The following is a 24,439-nucleotide window of genomic DNA, read 5'->3' as shown; positions in this document are numbered from 1 at the left end:
TTACTTTTTGCAATGAGGTGAATCATAGATTATCCAGCTTTTGAAAAGAGGTGTGTGTGCAATGATTCTCAGATATTTTTCTTTCTGGAAAGTTCTAAATATTATGAAAATAGCTTAAAAGGGGTTTTCAAAATAACATATTACTGTTGCTAATTGGATATAACTTGATTTTGCTCTGGGACTTTTCACTCCAGTAACTTGGTATACTTTCTATCATGCAATGAATTGTTCAAGTTTAGGATGTAGCCAATGTATTCCAGTCATTACTATATCCAACTATAGGATTGCAGAGTTGGGAATTTCCTTTTTCGACAGAAGGTATTGTTGGGCTTTTGTTCTCATTTAAGAACTCAGGAACCTTAATTCTCCTGAGTTTCATTGAGTTTTCATGAAGGAATGATGAAAATTTGGCTGAACAACTTTTAGAATCTGATTAACAAATATTTGTTGAATGCCTCTGAACTGCAATATAATTTCGCTTTTAATATCAGGATCTATCCTACCTAGGACATACATCAAAGGAAATAGTTTTCTAGAAACAAATGCTTTTTATAGTCAGATAAGGATAAGCTCTCATCTTATTTAGAGGCAAGTTTAGATTACATAATAAGACTGATTTGCTATATTCTTATTCCATTTCATTCTTTTCATTTCTATTCTTATGATTGATCTCAACTAATGTTGTTTGACTCAATATGCCATGAAAGTGGCAGCTATGACTACTAAAGTGGTACACATGTCCTAGTGCTTTCTACAAACGGAGACCGACTTGAAGCACAGGGTGGGTGACTGTTTTTAAAGGAATAGCCCAAGTTTGAAAAAGTTATTGTCTAGAAATTTGGAAACTTGGTGATGATGACAATGATGAAAGTCAATACCATTATTTTCATTTTTTTTGGCCATAGCAAAGTCTTTAATATTTAGCACAGTATCTAGCACTTAGTTGGTAAATACTCATTGGTGGATTAGTTAATTGCTTGAGACAGGAAATTAGTTCATTGGTTATAAGACCAGAGTGATCTTTATTAATGATGGTTGGATTTTATCAGTCTGTATAAAAATCCTTCAAAATATTGAAGTATGATTAGATCTTTTCTTGGTATAACCTTTCATGATATAGGTAGCTACTGAGTCACTGTTATTATTGAAGAACAAAGGAGTTTTTCTATTAAGCCATCCAAGTAGGGCAGATTTGTTTTGGATCAGATCCTATAACAAGACAAAGAACCTTAATATGACTTCTTTATCATCCATTAGATTTCTTTGGTGTAGGGAAAAGAGATAGAGAGTTAAAGGGCCTGGATTTCAACAACTCTGCTACTCATTGTCTAAATGACTTTGAGCAACCCATTTCTATCTCTTGGATTCAGTTTCTTTATTGTCAAATGTGTGTATGGGGGAAAGTTTATTATCTTTCGGTTCCCTTCCAACTCTAATAATCACAGTCTTGGCATTTTTAATATGGGCTTTTCCCCATTTTATTGCTAAAAAATATAAACTCTTCAAGAAATTAAGTGATGTTCCCACATCACACAGATAGAACTATCTGAGTCAGAATTTGAACCCATGGCTCTTCAACTGGTAGTACAGAACTCTCTGTGCTACTTAGCTGTCTGTCGTATCCTGCCATCTATTTGAAGGGAGAATTAGAGGTATTTCTCACCGGGAGCCTATATAAGTTGGATGGAATATGTTTAGAGCTGGGCAGAACAGGAAAGTTATACATGTGCTCTCCCTCCCCACCCCATCCCATTAGCAGAAAAGTAGTTGCTGTATAGTCAGGTTGAAAGAGGTTAACCAGGCAAGGTTAATTCATCTTATATCCAACATCTCTCCATGTTGGACCTTCCTGTTAAATCTGAGCAAAAAAGTATCTAGTAATCTGGGAGGGGAAAAAAATGATGCATGTTGATGGGGAAGATAAATGGCCCTTAGGAGCAGTCTCCTATATTCGAAAGACATAAAAGCATGAAAGTCAGGTTAACTATGCATCTCTCACTAGGTTTTTCTTCCTGTTGGTAAAAGCCAGGTAAACAGGTACATTTCATTATCTCTAGGGGTTTGCCAATACTATAGTGTAAGGCTGAAGCAAAAAACAAAAGGGGACTTCTAACTTCTATTGAATGAAACAAAAGATTCTTTTATGCATTTTCCAGATGGCCTGGTGGTTGGATTATTTTTGTCTTGAGAGAGTAGGAAACTAAAAAAGCAATGACTATTAGTATTACATAGGTCACACACACACACACACACACACACACACAGATATGATGGTCAAAATCTCATTCGTACTGGGTGGTAATGTTATGAAGGCAATTGTTAGTTCTATCTCTCTGCTCAAATTAAATTGAATTTATTCTCCAGTGTACAAGGTTCTATGCATTTAGAAGAAAAAAAGAACTTTAAGAGTAAGGGCTGTTTCATTTCTTTTTAACTTATGTACAGTGACTTGCTCACATCAGGTGTTTAATAAATGTTAGGGTGTTGCTTCCCAGCCTTTTTTAAAAGCTCATAACTCTGACTTTCCTTTCCTCTTAGATGACGGAGGGTCGCCGATGTCAAGTCCATCTCCTTGATGACAGAAAGCTGGAACTGCTAGTCCAGGTAAATTATTTTTATTTTATTTTTAGGGCTTTTCTTTGTTTAATGAGAAAAAGTTTAATATAGTCTTCAATCTATTTCTTGAGTGGGGAAAATATTTTTTTTTCAAATTTATTCTATAAAATATGTAATCAGGACAAACTCACTGTGAAATCCTGATTGATATCCTGTTTCCATTTTGACTCTACTTAAATTATTGTAGACAGATATATATCTGGATTATTGTTAAATAGAACTCCACAACAATCATTAGAAAATCTTTATTATATATTATATATATATTATATAATATATAATATATATTATATTATATATATATAATATATATATTATATATAAATTATAACTACTCCTACTAGTTTGAAGATTTTTCACATTTCTTTCCTAAATGCCTCTTCCTTCAAGTTAAGCCAATTTATTCTTTGATGCTAAATGGTTGGATTGAATCAATGGAAGATAACTGCCAGCATTCTCCACTTGTCTTCATGTATTTCAAGACAAAAGAATATTATCCTATTCATCCCTATAAAAAGATTCAAGTTTCTATCTGTATTTTACACCTTAGAAAATTCAGATCCAGGCAATGAAAATCAAATAAAGAGAGAACAAATCCAAGTCAGATAAGAAATGAAATTGGAGCCATTGATACCTGTCTTCTCCCCACACACCACCCCCCCAACCTTGGACTCTAGTTCAAACTACTTAGAAAATCCATTAATTTCTTCTGAGCCCAAAAAAACAGGTCTTTAGACCTGATTGTGTAACTATAAAACTTTCAAGAGTTAGTAATTTCCTGTCTTAATTCAAGTTCTATTTTTGCTCTGGATTGGAATTGAATCCAAATAAATATTGGATAGATTATTGTCAACTTCCCAGCTAAGATTTTTGTGGTGTTACTATTTGACTTATCATCCATCACATTTTGCCACAGCAGTGACTATCATGCATCAGTGGATTAAAATTATGCTTTGATTCATTGACTTTGGGAAAAGCTCTGGGGACCTTTTCAGGGTGGGAGATGGGGAGACAAGGCATTGTGTCAGAGAGAAAGAGACAGAGATCATCATTTTCAACCACTTTCCTTTCCCCTTTCCCCAGTCATGTATACATTATTCAAACCTGTCAATATCCAAGCAATTAACCTTAAGAGTTGATACTTTATACTTTTGACCTTAATCAAGGACTAAATCCTGGTTTGGATTTTAGAGGAAGTCTGATGTTGACCAAAATGCTTTCAGCCAGTTATATGGCTCAGTAAATGCAAGATTTCCAACTACCATTGAGGCTTACTGGTTAAGAATTGGTTATGGTGTTTATATGTTTGCCTGGAATTTTTTTTTTACTGTATTTTCCATTATGGGTGCTAATGGTTTTGGAAAGAAGCAATGTTCTAACAGGAAATAAAGCCTGTTATGGTACCAAAATTACATCTGATGTCCAGCTTGCCTCATGTAGTCAGGATAAATATTTGCCTTTATGTAAGAAGGACAAAGATAAATGAGGAATTCTGAAGCTAAATTGGATTTAAGAAAAAATTTATTTCAGTATGTGATTTTTGCAGAAATGAAAGATCATAAAGAAAATGTTCTGTTTACCTGTATTAGCTACATATTGTGCCTGTGCTAGCTTCCATATACAGTCTATCTTGGTATCACATCCCCAAAGGACCTATCGCCATAGTACCTAATTGCTTGGCATGAGGGGAGAGGTGGGTTATTTAAAAAACAAAGGACTATGAAGTAGAAGACTTAATAGCCTCCTTTGTATCACATTTCAATCTAGGTAATCACAACCTAGAATAACAAGGTGATAGTTATTAGTCGCTGACTAATCAGAGCCTTATTTAAAGATATGAGAGGTCTATGACTTCACTCCAGAGGGGAAGGAACAGATTGAGAAACATTTCATAGGACCCTAGATCTATGGAAAGGACTTCAGAGGCCACCTGGCTCAACACCCTCATATTATGGATGAGGCAGCTGAAGCCCAGAGAGTGCAAGTGATGTCTCTAAAGTCACATAGGTAGTAAGAGTTCTATAGTATTTGAACCTAAGTCCTATGATTCAAGTCATCAGACTTTTACATTGTATCACACTGTTATTACTGTTAACCTCATGTGCTATAGTTTATAGCATATATGATTTGTCATCTATCTGATGTTTTGACCCTATGCCTTCTTTTTAAATTTTAATTTATGTGAATATTAAAAAGAAATCTGATCCATTTGGCTTACTCATTTTCACTTAATCATCAGACTGTACCTGATGCTAAGGATCCTTCTATGTTCATTAATGTCTACAAGAGGTCTTAAAGTAGGGCATTTCATTTCAAACCATTGGTCTTGAAGGAAAGAAGGGACTCTTCACAAGTTTAACCTAACAGAGTTTGAAAGTCAGAAAGGGAGGACTTAGAGAGAAAGCTCAGGTTTATATCAGTGAGGTAAGTAACTTCATGAGAAGTCTGAAGCCTTCTTTGAGGTTGGATGTTCGGGTTTTTAAGCCAATAATTTAGACACAAAAAAGGCATATCTAATGAGAAAAATACAGTAGTTTTGTAGTCAAAGAAGGAAAGATTTACAAGCCATTTCTATACTTCACAAGAGTTCTAGATTATCTAGAAAATGCAGCCACTACACATGATTGTGGTTTGTTTTTGCCCACTCTGTCTTTAAAAAACTCATTTCTTCTCTGGACCACAGAGCAAATGAGTATGATTCTACCACAAAATATTTTTTTTGAAGAGCTTAGAGACCGGGGGGGGGGGGGGTGGGGGGGGAGGGGTTTGAATTCATGCCTCTAGATCCTTGATTATTTCTCAGCAAATCCCTAGAAGTATGAATGGTCAATAACCCATGTTCAGATTTAAATTCATATAAATTCATCCCCCAAAGCCACAGGTGTGTCATCAACTGGTTGTTTCTGGCTCCTGGGACATGAACTGTAACAGCTCCATGTAGTCATGCTCATGAATAACTGGCTATAAAAGGAGGCTTGTCTGACCTGGGAAATTGATAACTAAGGATATCTATTCCTTTTGGTCTTCACTATTTTCGTCAATCAGAACTCTAAACCAGAAACACAAATTCCAAGTTAAGGAAGTCTTATGGAAAGTTCATCCTAAGATTTACTGTCCTGGCTTTCTCTGCCCTGACCCACTGTTAGTTGTCCCTGTGAGAGAACAGGCAAAAGCATGTTAGCTATGTGTTGCCTTTCATTTCATTGGGGCTCATGTGTAATTGCAGGAGTTGGGACTTTAGATAGTTGCACAGACAAGATGGATGGATACATAAACATATGAATGGATGGATGGATGTACACAACTGTGTTCAAAGAGGAAGGTCAAGCTTGTGATATCATAATAGAAGGTAATTCCTTCCAGTATAGATAGGTATACTAAATCACTGAGAAATTAAATGACTTGCTTCCAATCTCACAGCTGACATTTGGCAGAGGCAAAATTTGTACTCGTCTTCCTGTGACTACAAAGGCTAACTCACACTGCCATACTCTAGTCAGATATTGAAATATGCCATGAAAAAGTAATATTGAGGATATGATGTATTTGCTTCTATAAACTACCATTAGTTGTATAAAAACTAGTTTTTGATCTTTTAATGACACTATTCCTTCTCCATTTTTATTCCCTTTTGAAGGGAAGAATAACATCATGAAAAGTATCAAGAAAGGTAGATTTCAGTCCCAACCCAAACCTTTTCATTGTGAATTTGGGCTAGTTAGTTAACTTTTCTCAACTTCAGTGTCCCCACCTGTGAAGTGGTGATTATAAAATCCTTTGTAAACTGTACAGCCATATGTGTTACTCTCTTTTTCTCACCAGTATGTATATGTTGAGGAGAATCTTTTCCAGACAAAGAACGAGGAAACGTAGGCTATAACTGAAGATTCTAAGTTAAATTTAAGAATTTCCTAAAGGTGGAAGTTGTCACATGCTATAAAAGATATAAAATACAACTACTAGTAGTTTATAGAAACATACATCATATGCTCAATATTACTTTTGCCTTTCAACTCCAGAGAAACCTTCTTCTTTCTTACTTTTCCTGTCCTTATCATAAAGGTAGAAAGAAGGAAAGAGTAGATAATACTGAGGAGAAAACTCAGGGTCCATACATATCTTTCCACTAGGAGTCACAGCCCTTATCTTTCATCACTGTCCTCCTCATGGCAGACCTCACAAGTAATAGTCATGAACTCACTGACAGGTTACTCTTTTTTTCTCCTTTTCCTTATCTCCTTTAAAAAAGCATTCTCAACTCTATACATTCTCAACATCTATAGATGGAATTTGCCGGTAATTGAACTAATAGAGTAAAAAGGTCTTGACCTATCCATAAGAGGAAGGTGATATGGAAGTTTGCTATTGTTAGTCATCCATTATGCACTTATTAAATAACAGGGCTCCAAATGAATACCCAACTTGCCTGAATTCTTCAGGTCATGGAATCTTTGACACAATGATCCTATTTACATAGCTGCCCATTCATATATGACTATGTGTTTATATGTTATTTACCAATTATAAGTCAATAGCAGTTGATTATATTTAAGGCACCTTGTTAAGTCCTAGGGATGAAAAGAAAAGTAAAAGACAGTTATTGCCCTTGAAGAGCTCAAACTATAACAGGGAAAGACAACAAATAATTGTGCCCAAGATGCCAACCAGGTGGGTAAGTATATGAGAGCCAGGCCTAGAAGGTCCTGGTTTCAAATGTGACATCAGCTGTGTGACCCTGGTCAAGTCAGTTAACTCCCTTGCCTAGTCCTTACCACAGTATTGATTCCAAGACAGAATCTAAGGGTTTTTTAAAAACAATGTATAAACAGGCTCTATGCAAGATAATTTAGGGAAAAAAGCAGAATATGTGCATGGAAGGCATATAAATATTCCTTAAAAGGCTACTGTTCCTCAGCATAGAAGAACTTAACCATGTTGCCATCTTCTCTATTTCTTTGTATTCTACTTGGATCCTTTCACTGACTTTCATTCCTGTCATAATTTTCTTCTATTTTTTAACCCTTGACCTTGTTGTCTAGACCAGTCCCTCTCTCCTTCCTAATCCTATTGCTCCTTTTGCTATTAACTTTTGCCTCACCAATTTGGGGGGGTTGGATATAATAGTTGTAGAATCATCAGACTTTAATCTTAGAATGAACTTCAGTGACAAAATCCAACATTGATCAGGTGCACCCTATGTGAGTTCAATTAATTTAACATTTATTATGCTTCTACTATATTCACTGCACTGTGAAACTGTTTCATTCATTTTACTGTTGCAGAGCAATACTAAGACTTCCAATGATAAAATAGTTTCAGGTCCTATTATATAATATGGGCAGCTTCCTATGTTAACCTTTCCCCCACTTTATACACCTTCCTGAAAACCTGTATATAAATAAAATCTTTGTAAACTGAAGCCATCATTGACAACATAATAGTGACTTAAATTTAATAACTTCAAAAGAAGGAATCTAGGAATTCCAAGCAGTGGATATGATGAAATAATTAATTCCAGACATGGAGAATAGATTTTTCCATTACCACTGATCACCATCTCTTCCTGGTTATTCTTACTTCTCTAGTTTTTCATGATATGATTCTTTCCTGGTTCTCTAATCTTTCCAGTTGCTTCTTCTGATCTCCTTTGCTTGTTCTTCACTTATGTCATAAAACATCCTGGATGTTTGCCAAAATGTTCTTATATCCTTTTCTCTTCTTGTTTATAATAATATTTGGTCACCATATCATCTTCCATATGTTAAATTGTCATCTCTATGCAGATAATTCCCAGATTTATAAATCCAGTCATAGTCTCTTTCTTGAGTTTTATTCCTATATTACCAATTGCATTTTAGATATCTCAGATTAGATCTCCCATAGGCATCTCAAATTCAAGGTATCCAAAATAGAACTCATTAATTTTTTCCCTTTAAACACCTCCATCTTTCTAATTTTCTTATTGTCAAATAATCCTCTTCATCACCTAGGCTCACAAATTCAGTATCATCTTTGGTTCTTGCTCATAATGTCCCTACAAATGCCATCTTTTGTCAAAGTTTGTCATTTCCACTTCCATAATATCTCTTATATTTGTCTTCTCTCCAATCAATTCATCATCTCTTTGACTTATTTACTATTCCTACTGGATGGGGCTCCATCCATCCATCTTGGCAGGCAAACTAAAACCAGTCAGTGAGTCAGTGAATTGGTGGGGAGGGTGTCTATCCCAGGCATGCGAAGACTTCCCTCAGCAGAAAGGCCTGATGAGAACAATATCTTCCAAAGACCATAAAGGCAGCAGAAACGGGCACTATGGAGCACCTGGACCTTGGTTAGGCATTGGAGAAGCCAAAGTCACCAACTTCACCATAGTCATCTTGTCTTTTGTCTTTCCACTGGACTTCAATGACTCTGGAAGAGGGAGTGAAGCTGACAATTTTAGTATAACTCTGCTGAACTTAAGTCTAATTTCTGCACCAGTCAAAAGACATCACCAGTATGTTATTTTGGTCCTCTTGGAGTATGATGGATAACAACCCCCCAATATATTCATATGTTTAGGGAGGTATTTGTCTTATATGTACCTAATTATGTTATCTCCACCTTGAGAACAAGACAATATTTTTATCTTTCTTTGTATCCCCAATGTGAAGCACAGTGACTGGCACATAGTACACACCATAATAAATGCTTGTTGACTGCCAGTGAAAACAAGTGGGCAAGTTGTCTGGACCATAGAATTCATAAAAGGGAATAAAATGTAATAAGTCTGGAAAGCTAGAGCTAGATATGAAGGCTTTAAATGCCAAGCAGAGAAGACTTTGATCTGAAAGGCAAAAAGGAGTGAGCAGAGCAGGGGAGTGACCACTTTGGCAGCCTTATGGAATGTGTATTGAAGAGTGAAGAGACTAGAAGATGGAAGGGTTAATTAAATAAGTAATATTTCATTTTACAGATGAAGAAACTAAGGCTTATTTTATTAAGTAACTAAAGGTCACATAGCTAAACATAGTGGGGAAGAATGAGAGAGTAGAGAGTCACTTAAAGATTCTTTCACTAAATTCATCTGTAAAGCAAAGAATTATTTGGTATTATTACCTCCTCTTAGTTTGTCTATTAGTTTTCTTAAAATGAAGCATGCTTGCCTAAGATCTGATCATTATCTGCTATTCAAATAGGTTCAGTTTGAAGTCAATTGATGGGAGAAGGTTTATTTATCAAAAGTGCTTCATCCTGTTTGTCCTTCTAAGGCTGAGGCTTTAGGAGGCATTATGGTACAATACACTGGAGTTAAAGGACCTGAGTTCAAATACCAACTCTGTCACTTGCTATGTGGATAAAAGTAACCTCTCTAAATCATCTTTTCCTTGACTACAAAAAGGGAGTTGACATAGTTGGCCTTAGACCCATTTCACCTCTAAATCTTTGATGCAATCATCTTGTGATCTAAACATATCGCTCCCTAACTGATGTTATGGAATCATAATTCAGAATGGGGAAAGGAGTAGGAGAAGGAGGAAGAAGCTTGGTTCTGCAGAATGTAGATGATCAAATACACAAAACAGTCTCCAAACTCTGTTATTTGTCAAAACAAAATAGTTTCCCCTTGTTAGAGATGAAATGGAACTATAACTCTAAAAGTTGGAGTAAGGCTACATTATAAATGTCCCTATCTTATATTCTAATATCAGTTCTCCACAGCAAACTGCACTATAGCAAAAGTTGACACAAAGAGACTGTATTGTTAGTATTATATGGGAAGGTGAAAACTGAAGGCATATGACATTCATTCTACATATGTTAATGATTTCATTTTTAGGAGGTAGGTATTCCCCCTAACTTAAGCTCAAGCTATCAGAAATACATTTTCCTGGCTGTTTCCCATTAAGGGCTATATCCCTTACAAAGTGCCTCAATGTACTAGCCAGATGTTATAACACAATGGAATAGACTTTTTTTTTGACATTCAAATGAGTTCCATAGTGCTCTGCAAAGCTGAGAGAGACATGTGGCTAGCATGGGTTTCTGGAATGCTAGCAATCTTTGAAGATTCCCTCGAGAGTTAAGTTTCTCAGGAAATGCTTCATTGCCAGTTTAGAAATGTCTTTTTAAAATCTTGCTTAGGAAAAGGGTTTTTGAAAATTCACTTGAAATCCTTTTATTTGTCAGTAATAGATCCATTCATTATACTTCACTCAAAAAGGTTTCATAGCACTTAAAAACATATGGCTACATTCATCTGATAATAATAAAATTATGTTTAAGAATTATTTCTCTTTCGGAAAAGGTATTCAATTTATCTCATCTTTTAGTTCAAAAGATTTAAAACTGGAAGGGACTTGAGATATACTTTAGGCCAGTAGTATCAAATAGAAATGGGGCCCTTAAATGCTAATCCATTTAATGAATTCTTTGGGTTTAGAACTTGTATTAGACAAAGATATTAAGTTTCACACATGTAGAAAGCAGCAATGGCATTAATAACTCACTTTCATATCTTATTAGGTTTATAAATATCTACTCTTTTTCACTAAGGTGAAAACAAGGTGAACCCTAAGCAAAATTGTGCAGTTAGTCCTTTTCCCCATTATGGGGTAACTTCCCTTTCTCCTAGAACAGTGAAGGCAAACCTTTTAGAGACCTAGTGCCCAAACTGCAACCCAAAACCCATGCATGGAGAAGAGGAGGAGAGCAACCCATCCCAATAGTCCTATAAACCTCTGACTTCATAGTAATGAACTCTGGCAAACTCTGTGCTGGGGCAACAGTGTGTGTGCCCACATAAAGGACTCCCTTTGGCACACATGCCATAGGTTCAAGATTTTTCAGTTATCTGCATTAATTGATCATCATTTCCTGTAAAGACATTTGGCAGATTGTCACTCAAGTAGTCATTACATTTTTAAGCATTGTATTGCTTATGAGATAAAAAGAATTCGGAATTATTAGTAACCTCTCAATTTTTTACTGTATGTTTAGTTAAGACAGTAAGTTTACTGTCTCCTTAGATCTTTCAGCTTTAAATCAGTTCAGTTATCTCTCTCTTTCCCTTTTCTGTTGATTTCCCCAAAAAATTATTCTGGAAATTCTAACCTGTTCTCCTCCTTCACCTAGCACTGGATTTTTTCAGTGATCCAGGGAATAGAAACACCAACCTTCTCCTAGGGAAAAAACCTCCAGGAGTCCATTGACAGTTGGAAAACCAACTGACTCAGGCTATCCAGAATTCTAACAGGCCCTCTTCCCAAGTTTCTGTCTGGCCTAAAAGAAACCTTACCCACTTTTCTTTACCCTGTCCTTAGATTCTAAGACCCCAATTAATCCAAATGGTCCTCATTAGCCTATGGTTTAATTAATCCTAATAATGTAAATGCTATTTATTATTGTGTTTTTCCCTTTAGTTTTTTTAAACATTGTATAATGTTTTCCCCAATTACATTTTTCTTTCTCCTATTTCTCAAAGGTTCTTAACATAGAATCCATGAATTTCTTTAAAAAATGTTTTGATAATTATAGTCCAATAGAATTTTTTCCTTTGTAAGACTATGCTTTTATGCATTTAGAAAACATTTTTCCAAGGAGTCCACAACAAAAATGTTTAAGAATTCCTGTTTGAGTAAGCCTTCATTTTCACTGCTTAAAAAAATAAATAAATAAAAATAAAGTGGGAAAGTCAAGGAGCTTTCTACTGCTTACTTTTGTTGAAAACCTCAATTTCCTTGTAATTTTTTTTCTCAACCAAGCCATTTTAAGGTTTCTGTAAATTTAAAGTAAATCACCTTCTTGAGATTTCCCGAGTCAAGACAGCATTTGCTGGTTTAAAGTAGAGCCATCATTTTTGCTTTATGTACCTGCTTAATTCTTGCATCACCTCATTCAGATGATGGAAGCCATGGTGCTTGCCACCAGTCAAGATTCCTTCCTTAACCTGCCCTAGCGAGCTGCTGAGCTGAATCTAAAGTAGGTCTGAGCATGAGATAGTGGACCTGGAGCCACCCAGGATGTCAGAAAGGCCTAAGTTTACAACCTCTGAGACATATTGGCTGGGAGACTCTGGAGAAGTCACTTAAGAAATATCTCAATGTTTTAGACAACTCTCTAAGATTACAGAAGAGGTATTGATCTGCATTGGTAGTGAGTTTCCTCATCTGGTAGTTCTCTGTACCAAAGAAATACACAAGTACAGGCACAAACCTTATGTTTGCTTCTAAGCTTCTAGATGACACCATGGATAGAGTGCAAAACCAGGGATCAGGAATTTCTGATTTCAAATCCAACCTCAGAATCTTACTAGCTGTGAGACCCTGGGCAAAGTCATTTAACCTGTGTGTCTTGGTTTGCTCATCTGTAAAATGAGCAAATTATTCCAGTATCTTTGCCCAGAAAACCCCACAAAGGGTCATGAGAAAGTCTGAAATGACTAAACAACAATATTCTGTCTTCTTAAAGAGAGAAAGAACCAAAAATATAACTGATTTTATATGTATGTCACTTAGCTAAAGGTCACATTAAGTAGTTTTTCACCAGTTAATTTTAGTATTTCACAGTTATCCTAGTGAGTTTGTTATGATGGTAGAGGAATGCTAGACAATTTAGGAGGATTATTCTGAAAATAATTCTTCATATCCATAGATATTTGTACAGCTATCAGTTAGAAAATGATGAAAGCAAAGTTCCAAGAAAAGAAATCTATTTGACTCTCATGTCCTAGCACTGAAGCCATAATTATCATTATTTCCAATTCAGTAAATTTAATAAACATTTTAAAGAGCCCAGTACATCCAAGATTTATTTTATTCTCCCAGTATAATAAACTGTGTAATAAATGAAACAAACAAGTGTCTGCTCTCTGGGAGTTTATCTATTTAAAGAGCTACAATCTAGATAACAAATAACTATGTAGAATACTCTTAACTGTTGTAAAAAAAGAAGGGTTGTGGCAGCCAAGTGATGAATAATGTAGCATAATATCAAGGGCATTGAACTCTGGATCAGAAGACCTGATTTAAGATTATAGGTTTTGTGATCCTGGGCACTTAACCTCAGTTTACTCATCTCTAAAATGGGGTTAGTTATGCTTTTGTAATTTCCCTCATAAAAACATGGCATGGAAAATATTATGTAAAACTTAAAGTGGCATAGAAAAAGGACTTATGGTTACTATGGAAACATAGGGCCTCCCTTTCCCTACCAAAGAAGGACGTAGAATAAGCAGGAATCATATTGAAGAGACCACTCCAAGAGACAAGGCCAAAATATGCAAATCATTTTGCCAAAGGACCCCTGGAGATCCTTTCTAAAAGTATAGGTTTTCACAGAGTTATCCAAGAACATTCCTGATTGCTTTCTAGGCTAATATGGCCAAGGTGAATAGGTGGCCATGTGCAGTAGAGTAGAAAGAATCCAACTGTTCTATATTATTCCGAGAGTTTATGTGAAATATCTAGTATCAGAGATGTAGGACTTAAAAATTCTGCTTATTTAATAAGGCAGCAAGTGTGTACTGGGTAGCTAAGTGACACAGAGGATAGAATGCTAGCTCTCAAATCAGGAACACCAGAGTTTAAATCCCATTCAGACACTTACTAGTTAAGTGACTCTGAGCAAATCACTTAACCCTGTTGGCCTCAGTTTCTTCATCTGTAAAGGTTGCTGGAGAAGGAAATTACAAACTACTCCAGTATCTTTGTTAAGAAAACTCCAAATGGGGGACAGCTGGGTGGCTCAGTGAATTGAGGATCAGACCTAGAGACAGGAGGTCCTAGGTTCAAATCTGATCTCAGATACTTCCCAGCTGTGTGACCCTGGGCAAGTCACTTGACCCCCATTGCCTAGTCCTTACCAATCTTTTCCCTGGGAACCAATAAGGTAAGGGTTTTAAAAAAAGAAAAAGAAATAAATAAAAAACTTCAAATGGGTTCACAAAGAATCAGACATGAGTAATTTACTAAATAACAACAGCAGCATTCACAGGATAGAGATGACATAGTAGGCTAATAGTGTGACATAAAGTAAATCCTAGGTGATACTGACCATGATGCTGAAAATTTTATTATTTCTATTTTCTATTGTAATATATATATATATATTTACATATATATATGTATGTATGTTGTTAATGTTGTTGTTATTATTTAGAACAAATTTTATTTAAAATAAAAAGTGACTGAGAAACTGATTCCTTTGATCTTTGGGAAATGTTAAACTTTCCCCCACTCTTATCTTTCTTGGGGAGAAAAGCATTGTGTGGTTTTGTTTGATAAAGTGAAAAGTATTGACCTACTTAATGCAGATACATGTTAGAAATCAAGGGAGAAGGCAGAGCCTCTAGGCACATGCAGAAACCCAGAAACTGTCAAAGCTTCATTATGCTTCCTTCCCATAAACCTGGTACCAGTGCCTTGAAATCTTGTTATGATCCAGTAACCATTGATAACTTTAGTTATTTTGTAGGATCTTGACATTCATAGTAGAAATGTGATTCATAAATGAGAGAGTGCTAGTCTTACCATTAGAGACCTGTATTCAAATCCTGATTTTGACATGGACTGGTGGTATGTCCACCAGTTCTGGGCCAGTCAACTCTTTAACCTCTCTGTCCTAAGCTTTGTTAGATAACCCCCTAAAATGTATCTACTAGAATAGTAGAAGAAAGGTCTATACCTAGAGTTCTGTATGCTAATTCTTCAAATAAGATAAAGATACAGAACTCCAGGTATGGACATTTCTTCTACTATCCCCATTTCTCATATGAGGAAAACTAAAACCCAGTGTAGTTAGATGCCTTGCAGTCATAGAAAGAATAAGAAGCAAGACTAACATTTGAACCTAGTTTCTCTGAATCAGAGAAGGATCCTTTCTACTACCCCTAATACCTTTCATTTGGATTCCATCAGTCCTCCCTACAAGGAAATACCAATTACCTAATTTACTAGATTAGGAATCCGTAGATTCCTAGATTGTGGTAGTTAGGTAGCACAGTGGATAGAGTGCCAGGCCTGCAGTTGGGAGGATCTGGGTTAAAGGCTGGCTGACCCTGACCATGCTCTTGCTGCTTTTCTCTCTTAGAACTGACACTAAGAACATATAGGTTCTTTTTATTTTTCCCTCATCACCTTTGGAAATTAACCTAATAGTAGTATTGCTGAGTCAAATGGTATACATAGTTTTAGGGAGTATCTAGATAGCTCAATGAATCAAAACTCATGCCATCCTGGGTTCAAATCTGACCTCAGACAGACACTTTTTACCAGTGTGACCCTGGCCAAATCACTTAACCCTCATTGCTTGGCCCTTTTGATTCTAAGTAATAAGGTTTTTTAAAAAATCGGTATTGTTAAGGGTAAAATTAGGGGCTGTTGACTGAATATATTATATTAGCAGTCACCAAGGATTTAAATTCAATCCCAATAAAATACTCAAGTCAGTTTGGGATTTTTATGGTGGTTTAATTACAATAGAAAGAAGAAATTAAGAAGAAGGAGAAGAGGGAATGGGTAGGAGATTTTCCCTGGCCAGGAGAGTTCAGAGACCTTAGCCAAGGGGCCTTCTCAGAAGATTAAATCTAGCTCAACTTCCAGCCAGGAGGCCTCCTCCAAGATGAAGGGCTTCCTAGGAGGATAGTGGTTTTTAGGAGGTCAATGAAAGGAGGAATCAGCCTTACCACTCACCAAGGACACTCAGGGAAGGTGTCTCACCTAAATCATACTGCCACCGCGGAGAGCTCCCAAAGCCACTGACCAACAAATCACAGGAAGTGATGTGCAATATATAGGCAGTTCTTTACATCACTTCCTGTGTCTCACATGTACAAATGGTGGCTTAAGCTTGACTTAGGACAGCCTGGGGGTCAGTCAGTTGTTTCTGATTTGTCACTTGCTAGCACCTGTCAGTCATCCTCCCCTACAGTTATTCCTTAAGTGGGGGTGTATACATTCCTGGTTGCTAGAAGACTAAGCAGGGTGGAGTAAAACTAATGTTCCAACTTTACCAGAGGCTAATGATGCTATTTTGAGCAAGTAGTTTAACCGATCTTTGTCTTACTTTTTCCTTCTGGGGATTTTAATTCCTCTTTTCCAGAGGTACCATATATAAAATATCCCCAAAGTCTTAGTGCAATTTTAAGCTTCTAAAAGCTAAAACTCCATTAAGATTTTGTAGATATCCTGTAGATGAAAAGCCAGAAGAAAGGAGTTAGCAATAAAACTCAACCAAACACTGGTAATGATGAAGATGAATTAGAGATCTTAATACAAGGAGGCAAATTCAACCTTATAGATATATATCCCTAAGTTGATAGTTGAGAATTCATGAGAATATGGCTCTGGAATAGTATGCCTAATTCAAAAAGAACAGATTAGAAGAAGAGGGGGAGGGAATAATGTATATTAAGGATTAAGAAGACAATGATTTGGGTCCAGATTCATGATTTCATCAAGGGAGGGATCTCCTGGTAAGGAGACTCCCTTCACCAGTACAGATCAGCAAGTTTTCTGCAAACTAAATGGAGTCTTAGAGATTTGCTTGGGTCACAGAAAGGATAAATAACTTAAATAACAAGGTCATTCAATCAGTATATGTTAGAAGAATTTGATTCCAGGTCTTCTAGACCTGAAAAATATACCCTGAAGGATAAATCTCATCTAGACCATACATTTTATACACTAGGAACTGAGAATGGTTTTTATGTTTTTTGAAATAAAAGTTTATCATATAAAATATAAAATGCAACGTAAAATGTAAAAACCATTCTTAGCTAGGGACCACATAAAAGCAGGCAGTGCGCTGGATTTGGCCCTTGAAGTGTTGACCCTTATTTTAGACAATCAGGCTAGCCCTTTAGTGTACCATTCAGACTTTGTAATTAGAAAATAATCCTCATGAGGAATTTCTGAAACCAGAGTAGGAGAAACAGTGTGGAGTTTGAATTAGAGGGAAGATCAGTGGATTTTAAATGATCTTGAGTCATCTTGACTTAAACTGTAATGTTTTTAAATCGGTGACCACAATATTACTTTAGAATTCTCATTTAGCATAAAACCTAAATTTAAATTCTTACAGAAATAAATGGGAAAATCAAGAGACAGTTCACAAGTCTGGCATAGACACCATAGTGTCAAAGCAACATTCTTGACACTCGGAATAATTTTAGGTGCTTTTCACAAAATCTTCCTGCTCATGTTCCCCCTTAAGAAAGTCTTAAGAACTTCAGTATGTCGTGTTTGCCTTTACAACCATTGAGCACTCAATCTAACAGCATTCACTATAGAAGAGGTTTTATCAAGAAAGATGGACAGAGATAGAGAGAGTGCTTCTGGAGACAGAAGCAGAGAAGAAGAAAGGGCAGGAGGGAAAGAGAGAATTCATTCATATTCAAGTCCAAAGTTAAATAAACTTGCCCTTTCCTTCCCCTCTTAACTTTCTATTTCCAAATTCAAATCTTATAATGCTGAATCTTTCCTTCATCAGCTTTGAAATATAAAAAAACAGAAAATCTTCCATCCTTATGCAGGCCATCAGCTAAGACTAAATGGTTGTATTCTTGTTAAATTTTTGTCAAGCTGAATTGAAGGGGGAATGGAGGGAGATGGAAGAAGATTAGTCAGAGATATTTAAAAGGTGAAAATTAAGATCCATGCTGTCATTAGGGGGGAAATACTTTTTATGTTTCAGTAGCCACCCATCTCTTGAACTCATTTAAATGACTTGTGTTTAAGAGGTTCCTTGGAAATATGTCATATAGCAATATGGCTCTGCCTTGAATCTGTGTTCCCTTCCAAAGGGGCTTATTACCTAGTCTTTTCATGTTGTGGTTTTTTGTTGTTGTTGTATTTTTTTTTTAATGCTAGAGACTTCTGAAACAAATTTATTAATTCCTTTTCAGAAAATTCAGACACATCAATTTAGCATCATCTCTATCCCGAGGGATGAAGTCAGTTTCTTCAGAAGTTTTCCTTCTAATGTTAGACTTTCAAATTCTGGCATCCTTTTTATTATTCTAACATTAAAATTATAAAGATAAGAGGGTATTTTTCTTCCTCCTGGAGTCCTCATGTAGGACATTCCTTCTTCCAATTCTTTGGCTGTACCTCCTCCCTGCCCCCTCACCTGGGCACTTTCTCTCTCCTTGACTGCCTCCTGGCTTCTCTCAAGACTCAGTTCAAATGCCAACTTCTGCATGATGCTCTCCCACATCCTCTCAGATTCCTTACCTATGAAGTTACTTCCCATTTCTTGTAACCCAATGTATAGTAAATTATTTTTTTTAAAAACTGCTTGCTCATTGGCTGATTTGACTAGAGGAGAAAACTGAAGATGGCTTCTTTGTCTAAAGTGTCATAATTTGTTAGAGAGGGATAGCATGGTGGGATGATGACTAATGCCTTGGCAATCAGAAGTCCTGAATTCAAATTTTGGCATTATGGTTAGTCCTACTTTCAAGGAGCTTACATTCTAATGAGGAAGAAGGGGCTTAGGAAAATGTTGACCAAAAGAAAGGCATTTTGGCCCCAAAGTGACTAGGATTGTGAATGGGGCCCTAGAGGACTAGATTGACATACCCTTTCCTGGAGCAGTGGCAGAACTGATTTTATATTGGTTCCAGAACCTAAAAGGGGATAAGAGTAGATAATATGACATTGGGTCTCATTCTTTAGTAAAGGATAGATAAATACATAGATAAATAGATAGATGGATAGATAATCATTAAGGTCCTTTCCAGCTAGAGTAGTCTAAGCCTGAGCTAATTTATAGATACTGCTTTCTCGAATTAAGGAAATGTTCTAGGGAGATGTTTTGAAAATAACCAGGATACTCTGATCATTCCCAGAGAAGAGTTTTTCTCCTGATATGAATTTTTCTTAATGATCTGGATGAATGCTTTTACATGTTCCACAGAAAAAGAGTGTTTGGGGGCTTCTTTGAAGAAAAGACAAATATTTTGAATTTATGTGTATTTCTTTTATACCAGTCCTCAGGCTTTGGAACTCTAGGGGTTATGAAAACCAGTTTCAGGGCTTCAAAACTCTTACAAATGTCTTTTCTAGACAATATAAATACCAGAAAAGAGAGAACTGCTATGGTTCTCTATGGTACTTGCAAGCAATCTCTTGGATACACCCAAGTATGGTAGATAGTTTCACTTCTTTTTAGGTGCCAAGGCAGGAAGACAAGGAAGGAAGGAAGAAGTAGGGGAATTTTATAACAGGAACTAGAAAAAAAAGTCACAATATATAGGATGATAATGACATGGGGATTCGGGGGAAATCCTCACAGAGAAGGAGATCCAAGGTTTTTCAGGTTCAAACACAGTGTCTGCTGGATACCCTAGTAACCCTTATGTACTCAACTTTTTAAAGAGCTACTTTAATCAATATTCTTAGTTTTCAATTATTCATTCATTCATTCATTCATTAGAATGTTAGAATATTTGTCCATGGTTACATGAGTCACAATTTTCCCCACCCCAATTCACTCCTCCCCCCCTCATGGAGATGACAAGCAGTTCCACTGGGTTATACATGTATCATCATTGCTCAAAACCCATTTCCATGTTATTCATATTTGCAATAGAGTGATCTTTCAACATCAAAACCCTAATCATTTCCCCATCAAACCAAGTGATAGATTATATGTTTTTCTTCTGCATTTCTCTTCCCACAGTTCTTTCTCTGGATGTAGATAGTGTTTTTTCTTATAAGTTCCTCTGGATTGTCCTGGATCATTGCATTGCTCCTAGTAGAAAAGTCTATTACATTCAATTGTGTCATAATGTATCAGTCTGTAGATAATGTTCTCCTGCTTCTGCTCATTTTGCTCTGCATCAATTCCTAGAAGTCTTTCCAGTTCATATAGTAATCCTCCAATTCATCATTCCTTTCAGAACAATACTACTCTATCACCATCAGATACCACAATTTGTTCAGTCATTCCCCAAACAATGGCTACCCCAACATTCTGAGCTTTCTGATGAGCTGTGTGTATATATATTTTATTTTATTGCCAGAGAATTTATAAAAAATCATTTGTACAGAGAAGTTGTGATAGAGGAGGAGAAGAAGGTAGAAGAGAAGAGAGAGAGAGAGAGAGAGAGACCAAATCAACAAGCATATATAGTCTAATGTGTATCAGGAATTATGCTATAAACTGGGGATATAAAAATTGAATAGTCTTAGTCAAAGAGCCTATGATAAATAATGCATATCAATACGTATTATGAATACAAAAATATGGATCATGCGTTCTGCTAAGTTCCTGTAGATACAATACATAAGCAAAGATAGTTCTTGTCTTCTGAAAGCTTATATTCTAATGGGGAGGGAGGGACACACTACACCCAAAAGAGTGGTAATGAAAGAAGAGCACTTTGGCCCAGAAAGTTGCCTGGAAGAAGAGAGAGACCCTTAGGATCGTGATGGTGAAACTTTTAGAGACTGAGTGCCCAAACTGCACTCTCATGTCACATGTGAGTTGACCCCTTATCCGAGACAGGGGAGGAAGGAAGTGGGTTGCTGGGCAGAGGAAAGGGTGAATTGGAAAATGTCCTCAGGTACAATGGAGAGGTGGTGCAGAGCAGCATGCATGCCATAGATTCACTAACATGGCCCTGAGGGATTAGACTGATACACCCTTTACAGAGAATATTGGTCCCAAAACAGCAAAGGGAATGGGAGTCCTGAGCCATTCCTTGCCAAAGTAAGTCATCTGGTAAGAATATGGCTGGGGACTAGGGTGAAGAGTTACTATAGCATGCCTAAAAAAGTGGGCCAAGTAAGTAATGCAGCAATCAAGGCAACAGGGCTCCCAGTGGGAACTTCAGGAAATAAAATGGTTAAATCTATCAGGCCTGGCAAAGATAACTAACAAGAAATTTAGAGTTAGGGGAGGTGAAGAAAGTAAGGGTAAAAATTATATGTTAACAATTGGGAAGATTATGGTTTTGGAACAAACCTACAATTTAACCAATGGAATTATATTAATAATTAATAAGATACTGGTTTTAGACCAGACCAATGATTTCCTTTTGTGAGAAAATTCCCTCTCACAATTCAGAACTCAACTTTTTCACAATCTTGAGTCTGTGAAGATAAATAACTTACCAAGTATCACATAGACCATATGTTTTAGGAGATGCAATTGAACCGAGATCCATTCAAGATACCATGGTGCCTCTTCATCTATTACAGAATTTTAGGGAAACCAGATGATAATAATTGGTCTCCAGAAGACCCTTGTTGTGAAAGACACATAAACTAGAATTTAAAAGGGCTGAGTAGTTACTTGAACTTTCTGTCACAAACATTAATACAAAAAAATTTATCAAATTAGCTCACTACCACCTTGGAAAGCAGAAAGAACTTGTCCCTGCAGAGATGGAGTATAACCAAAGAATAACATGAAATAGGAAAAAAAGAGAGAAGCAGAGCACATCAAACTTTGGGGGTGTACAATATGAACAAATGGGGCTAATATTTAAAGATAGAAGGATGAAGACATTCTGATGGGGGTTCTCTCTTGCTGAGGATGGAAACTATGATCATTATAGATTTTACTTTGACTAAAAGAATTAGAACTGTTTTTTAAAAATCAAATGAGACTCCTGAGCCTACATTGCTGATGCCTGACTTTCACCTCCTGAGTCTCTTCATTCCATATTTGAAAGACCTCCTATAGTTCATTCTTTTAGAGACAAAATAAGATAACAGAAATTTACCTCCCTTGTCCACCTATTATAATATAATAGTATATTATAATATACTATATATGTATAGTATATTATAATATAATAGTATAATAGTATAATAATATAATAGTAACACCTATTATAGAAGAATAGGAAGTGAAACTTACTAAACTTTAAGTTTCTACTCCATTTCTTTTGTATATTGAGTCACTTGAAATTTTATTTACAAATTATGGACCTTCTACTTCCTTCTGCCTCCCTTAATACAGGCTAGAATGCTAATTTGAAACTTGTAATGCCAGAATGAAAGGTCATTGCCCTTATCAATTTTTGTTACTGCAAAGGAAGAGGACCTTTGTACCAAAACATGGAAGTATTAAAATGATTAATCAGGAATAGAAACCAAAAATAAGTGAGATAGAATCATGTATTCCCAATGGGCTAGTATGGGTTCTCCAAAACTAGCTTATGCTAGGCTCACCTTATTTCCTTTTTTGGCAGAGTCAACTGATAGATCAGGGGAATATTCATTACTGAAATAATATAAGATTTTTATTTAATTAAATAAATACTTAGTAATAGCCTACTATATGGTAGTGCTAGGCACTACACTTGACACTGAGACATTTGATAAGGTCATCATAACTTTTCTGATAAGGTAGAAAAATGTTAGGTTATTGATTTTTAAAACAATAATTATATGTATAATTATTATTGTGTATTTATTTTTATATTTATGTGTAATAGGTAGTAGATTTTCTATTTAATTGAAAGAGGAAACTCCTACCTGTATATCAATGCAGGTTGATACATTATCAGCAATGCATAATTTTGAGAGTTTCCTAATGAAATGACTTTAACCTCACAAATGCAAGATATGTCAAAAGTGAGACATGGATTTTGTGATTCCTTATTTCAAGGTTGGCTCTCAATTGAACAATGCTTGGCTACTTATTTTTTTTTTAATTTGGTCAATTTGAAACATTCCTTGGTTACAAAAATCATATTCTATTCCTCCCTCCCCGCTCCCCACACTTCCCATTGCCGATGCACAATTCCACTGGGTATTACATTTGTCCTTAATCAGAACCTATCTATCTATGCTGTTGATATGTGAACTAGGATGTTCATTTAGGGTCTATGTCCCCCTCCACCTATGTAACAGTTGTTTTTCTTCCATTGTTTCTACTCCCACAGTTTTTCCTCTGAATGTGGAAAATGTTCTTTCTCATAGATCCCTCCAGGTTGTTCAGGATCACTGAACTGTCACTAATGGAGAAGTCCATTACATTCAATTGTGCCACATTGTATCAGTCTCTGAGTACAATGTTTTCCTGGTTCTGCTACTTTCGCTCTGCATCATTTCCTGGAGGTAGTTCCAGTTCCCATGGTATTCTTCCACTTTATTATTCCTTTGAGCACAATAGTATTCCATCACCAACATATACCACAATTTGTTCAGCCATTCCCCAATTGAAGGGCATCCCCTCATTTTCCAATTTTTTGCCACCACAAAGAGTGCAGCTATGAATATTCTTGTACAAGATGTTTTCCTTATTATCTCTTTGGGGTAGAAACCCAGCAATGGCTGGATCAGAGGGCAGGCAGTCTATTAGTGCCCTTTGGGCATAATTCCAAATTGCCCTCCAGAATGTTTGGATCAATTCACAACTCCACCAGCAATGTACCAATTTTTTGGGGGGGTGGTTCAATGGGTATGGCACTAAATAAGTAGCTTAATTTGGTTAGGATTGTCATGTTTATTATGTTAGCTCATCCTAACCATGAGCAATCAATGTTTTTCTAATTGTTTAGATCTAGTTTTAATTGTGCGGAGAGTGTTTTGTAGTTGTGTTCATATAGTTCCTGGGTTTGTCTCAGCAGATAGATTCCTAAGTATTTTATATTGTCTAGGGTGATTTTAAATGGAATTTCTCTTTCTAATTCTTGCTGCTGAAATGGGTTGAAAATACAGAGAAATGCTGATGATTTATGTGGGTTTATTTTGTATCCTGCAACTTTGCTAAAGTTGTTGATTATTTCCACTAACTTTTTAGTTGATTCTCTAGGATTCTTTAAGTAGACCATCATGTCATCCGCAAAGAGTGATAACTTGGTCTCCTCCTTGCCTATTTTAAT

General features: G+C 36.1%; 1 protein-coding gene across 7 annotated transcripts in view; it reads left to right on the top strand.

Moving 5' to 3' along the window:
- The window catches only part of FRMD4A (FERM domain containing 4A), a 743,442-nt gene that overhangs the window by 501,093 nt on the left and 217,910 nt on the right, over positions 1–24,439 (top strand). For all 7 annotated transcript variants that reach the window (XM_056800843.1, XM_007503986.3, XM_007503982.3 and 4 more), the window contains one exon: positions 2,539–2,604. In XM_056800843.1, coding sequence (XP_056656821.1) covers positions 2,539–2,604 — 66 coding nt within the window. The remainder of the gene's footprint in view (positions 1–2,538; positions 2,605–24,439) is intronic.

The sequence above is a fragment of the Monodelphis domestica genome, chromosome 5, assembly GCF_027887165.1.
Source record: "Monodelphis domestica isolate mMonDom1 chromosome 5, mMonDom1.pri, whole genome shotgun sequence".
In the NCBI taxonomy this organism is placed as follows: Eukaryota; Metazoa; Chordata; class Mammalia; order Didelphimorphia; family Didelphidae; genus Monodelphis; species Monodelphis domestica.
This window is presented reverse-complemented; position numbering and strand designations above follow the sequence as displayed.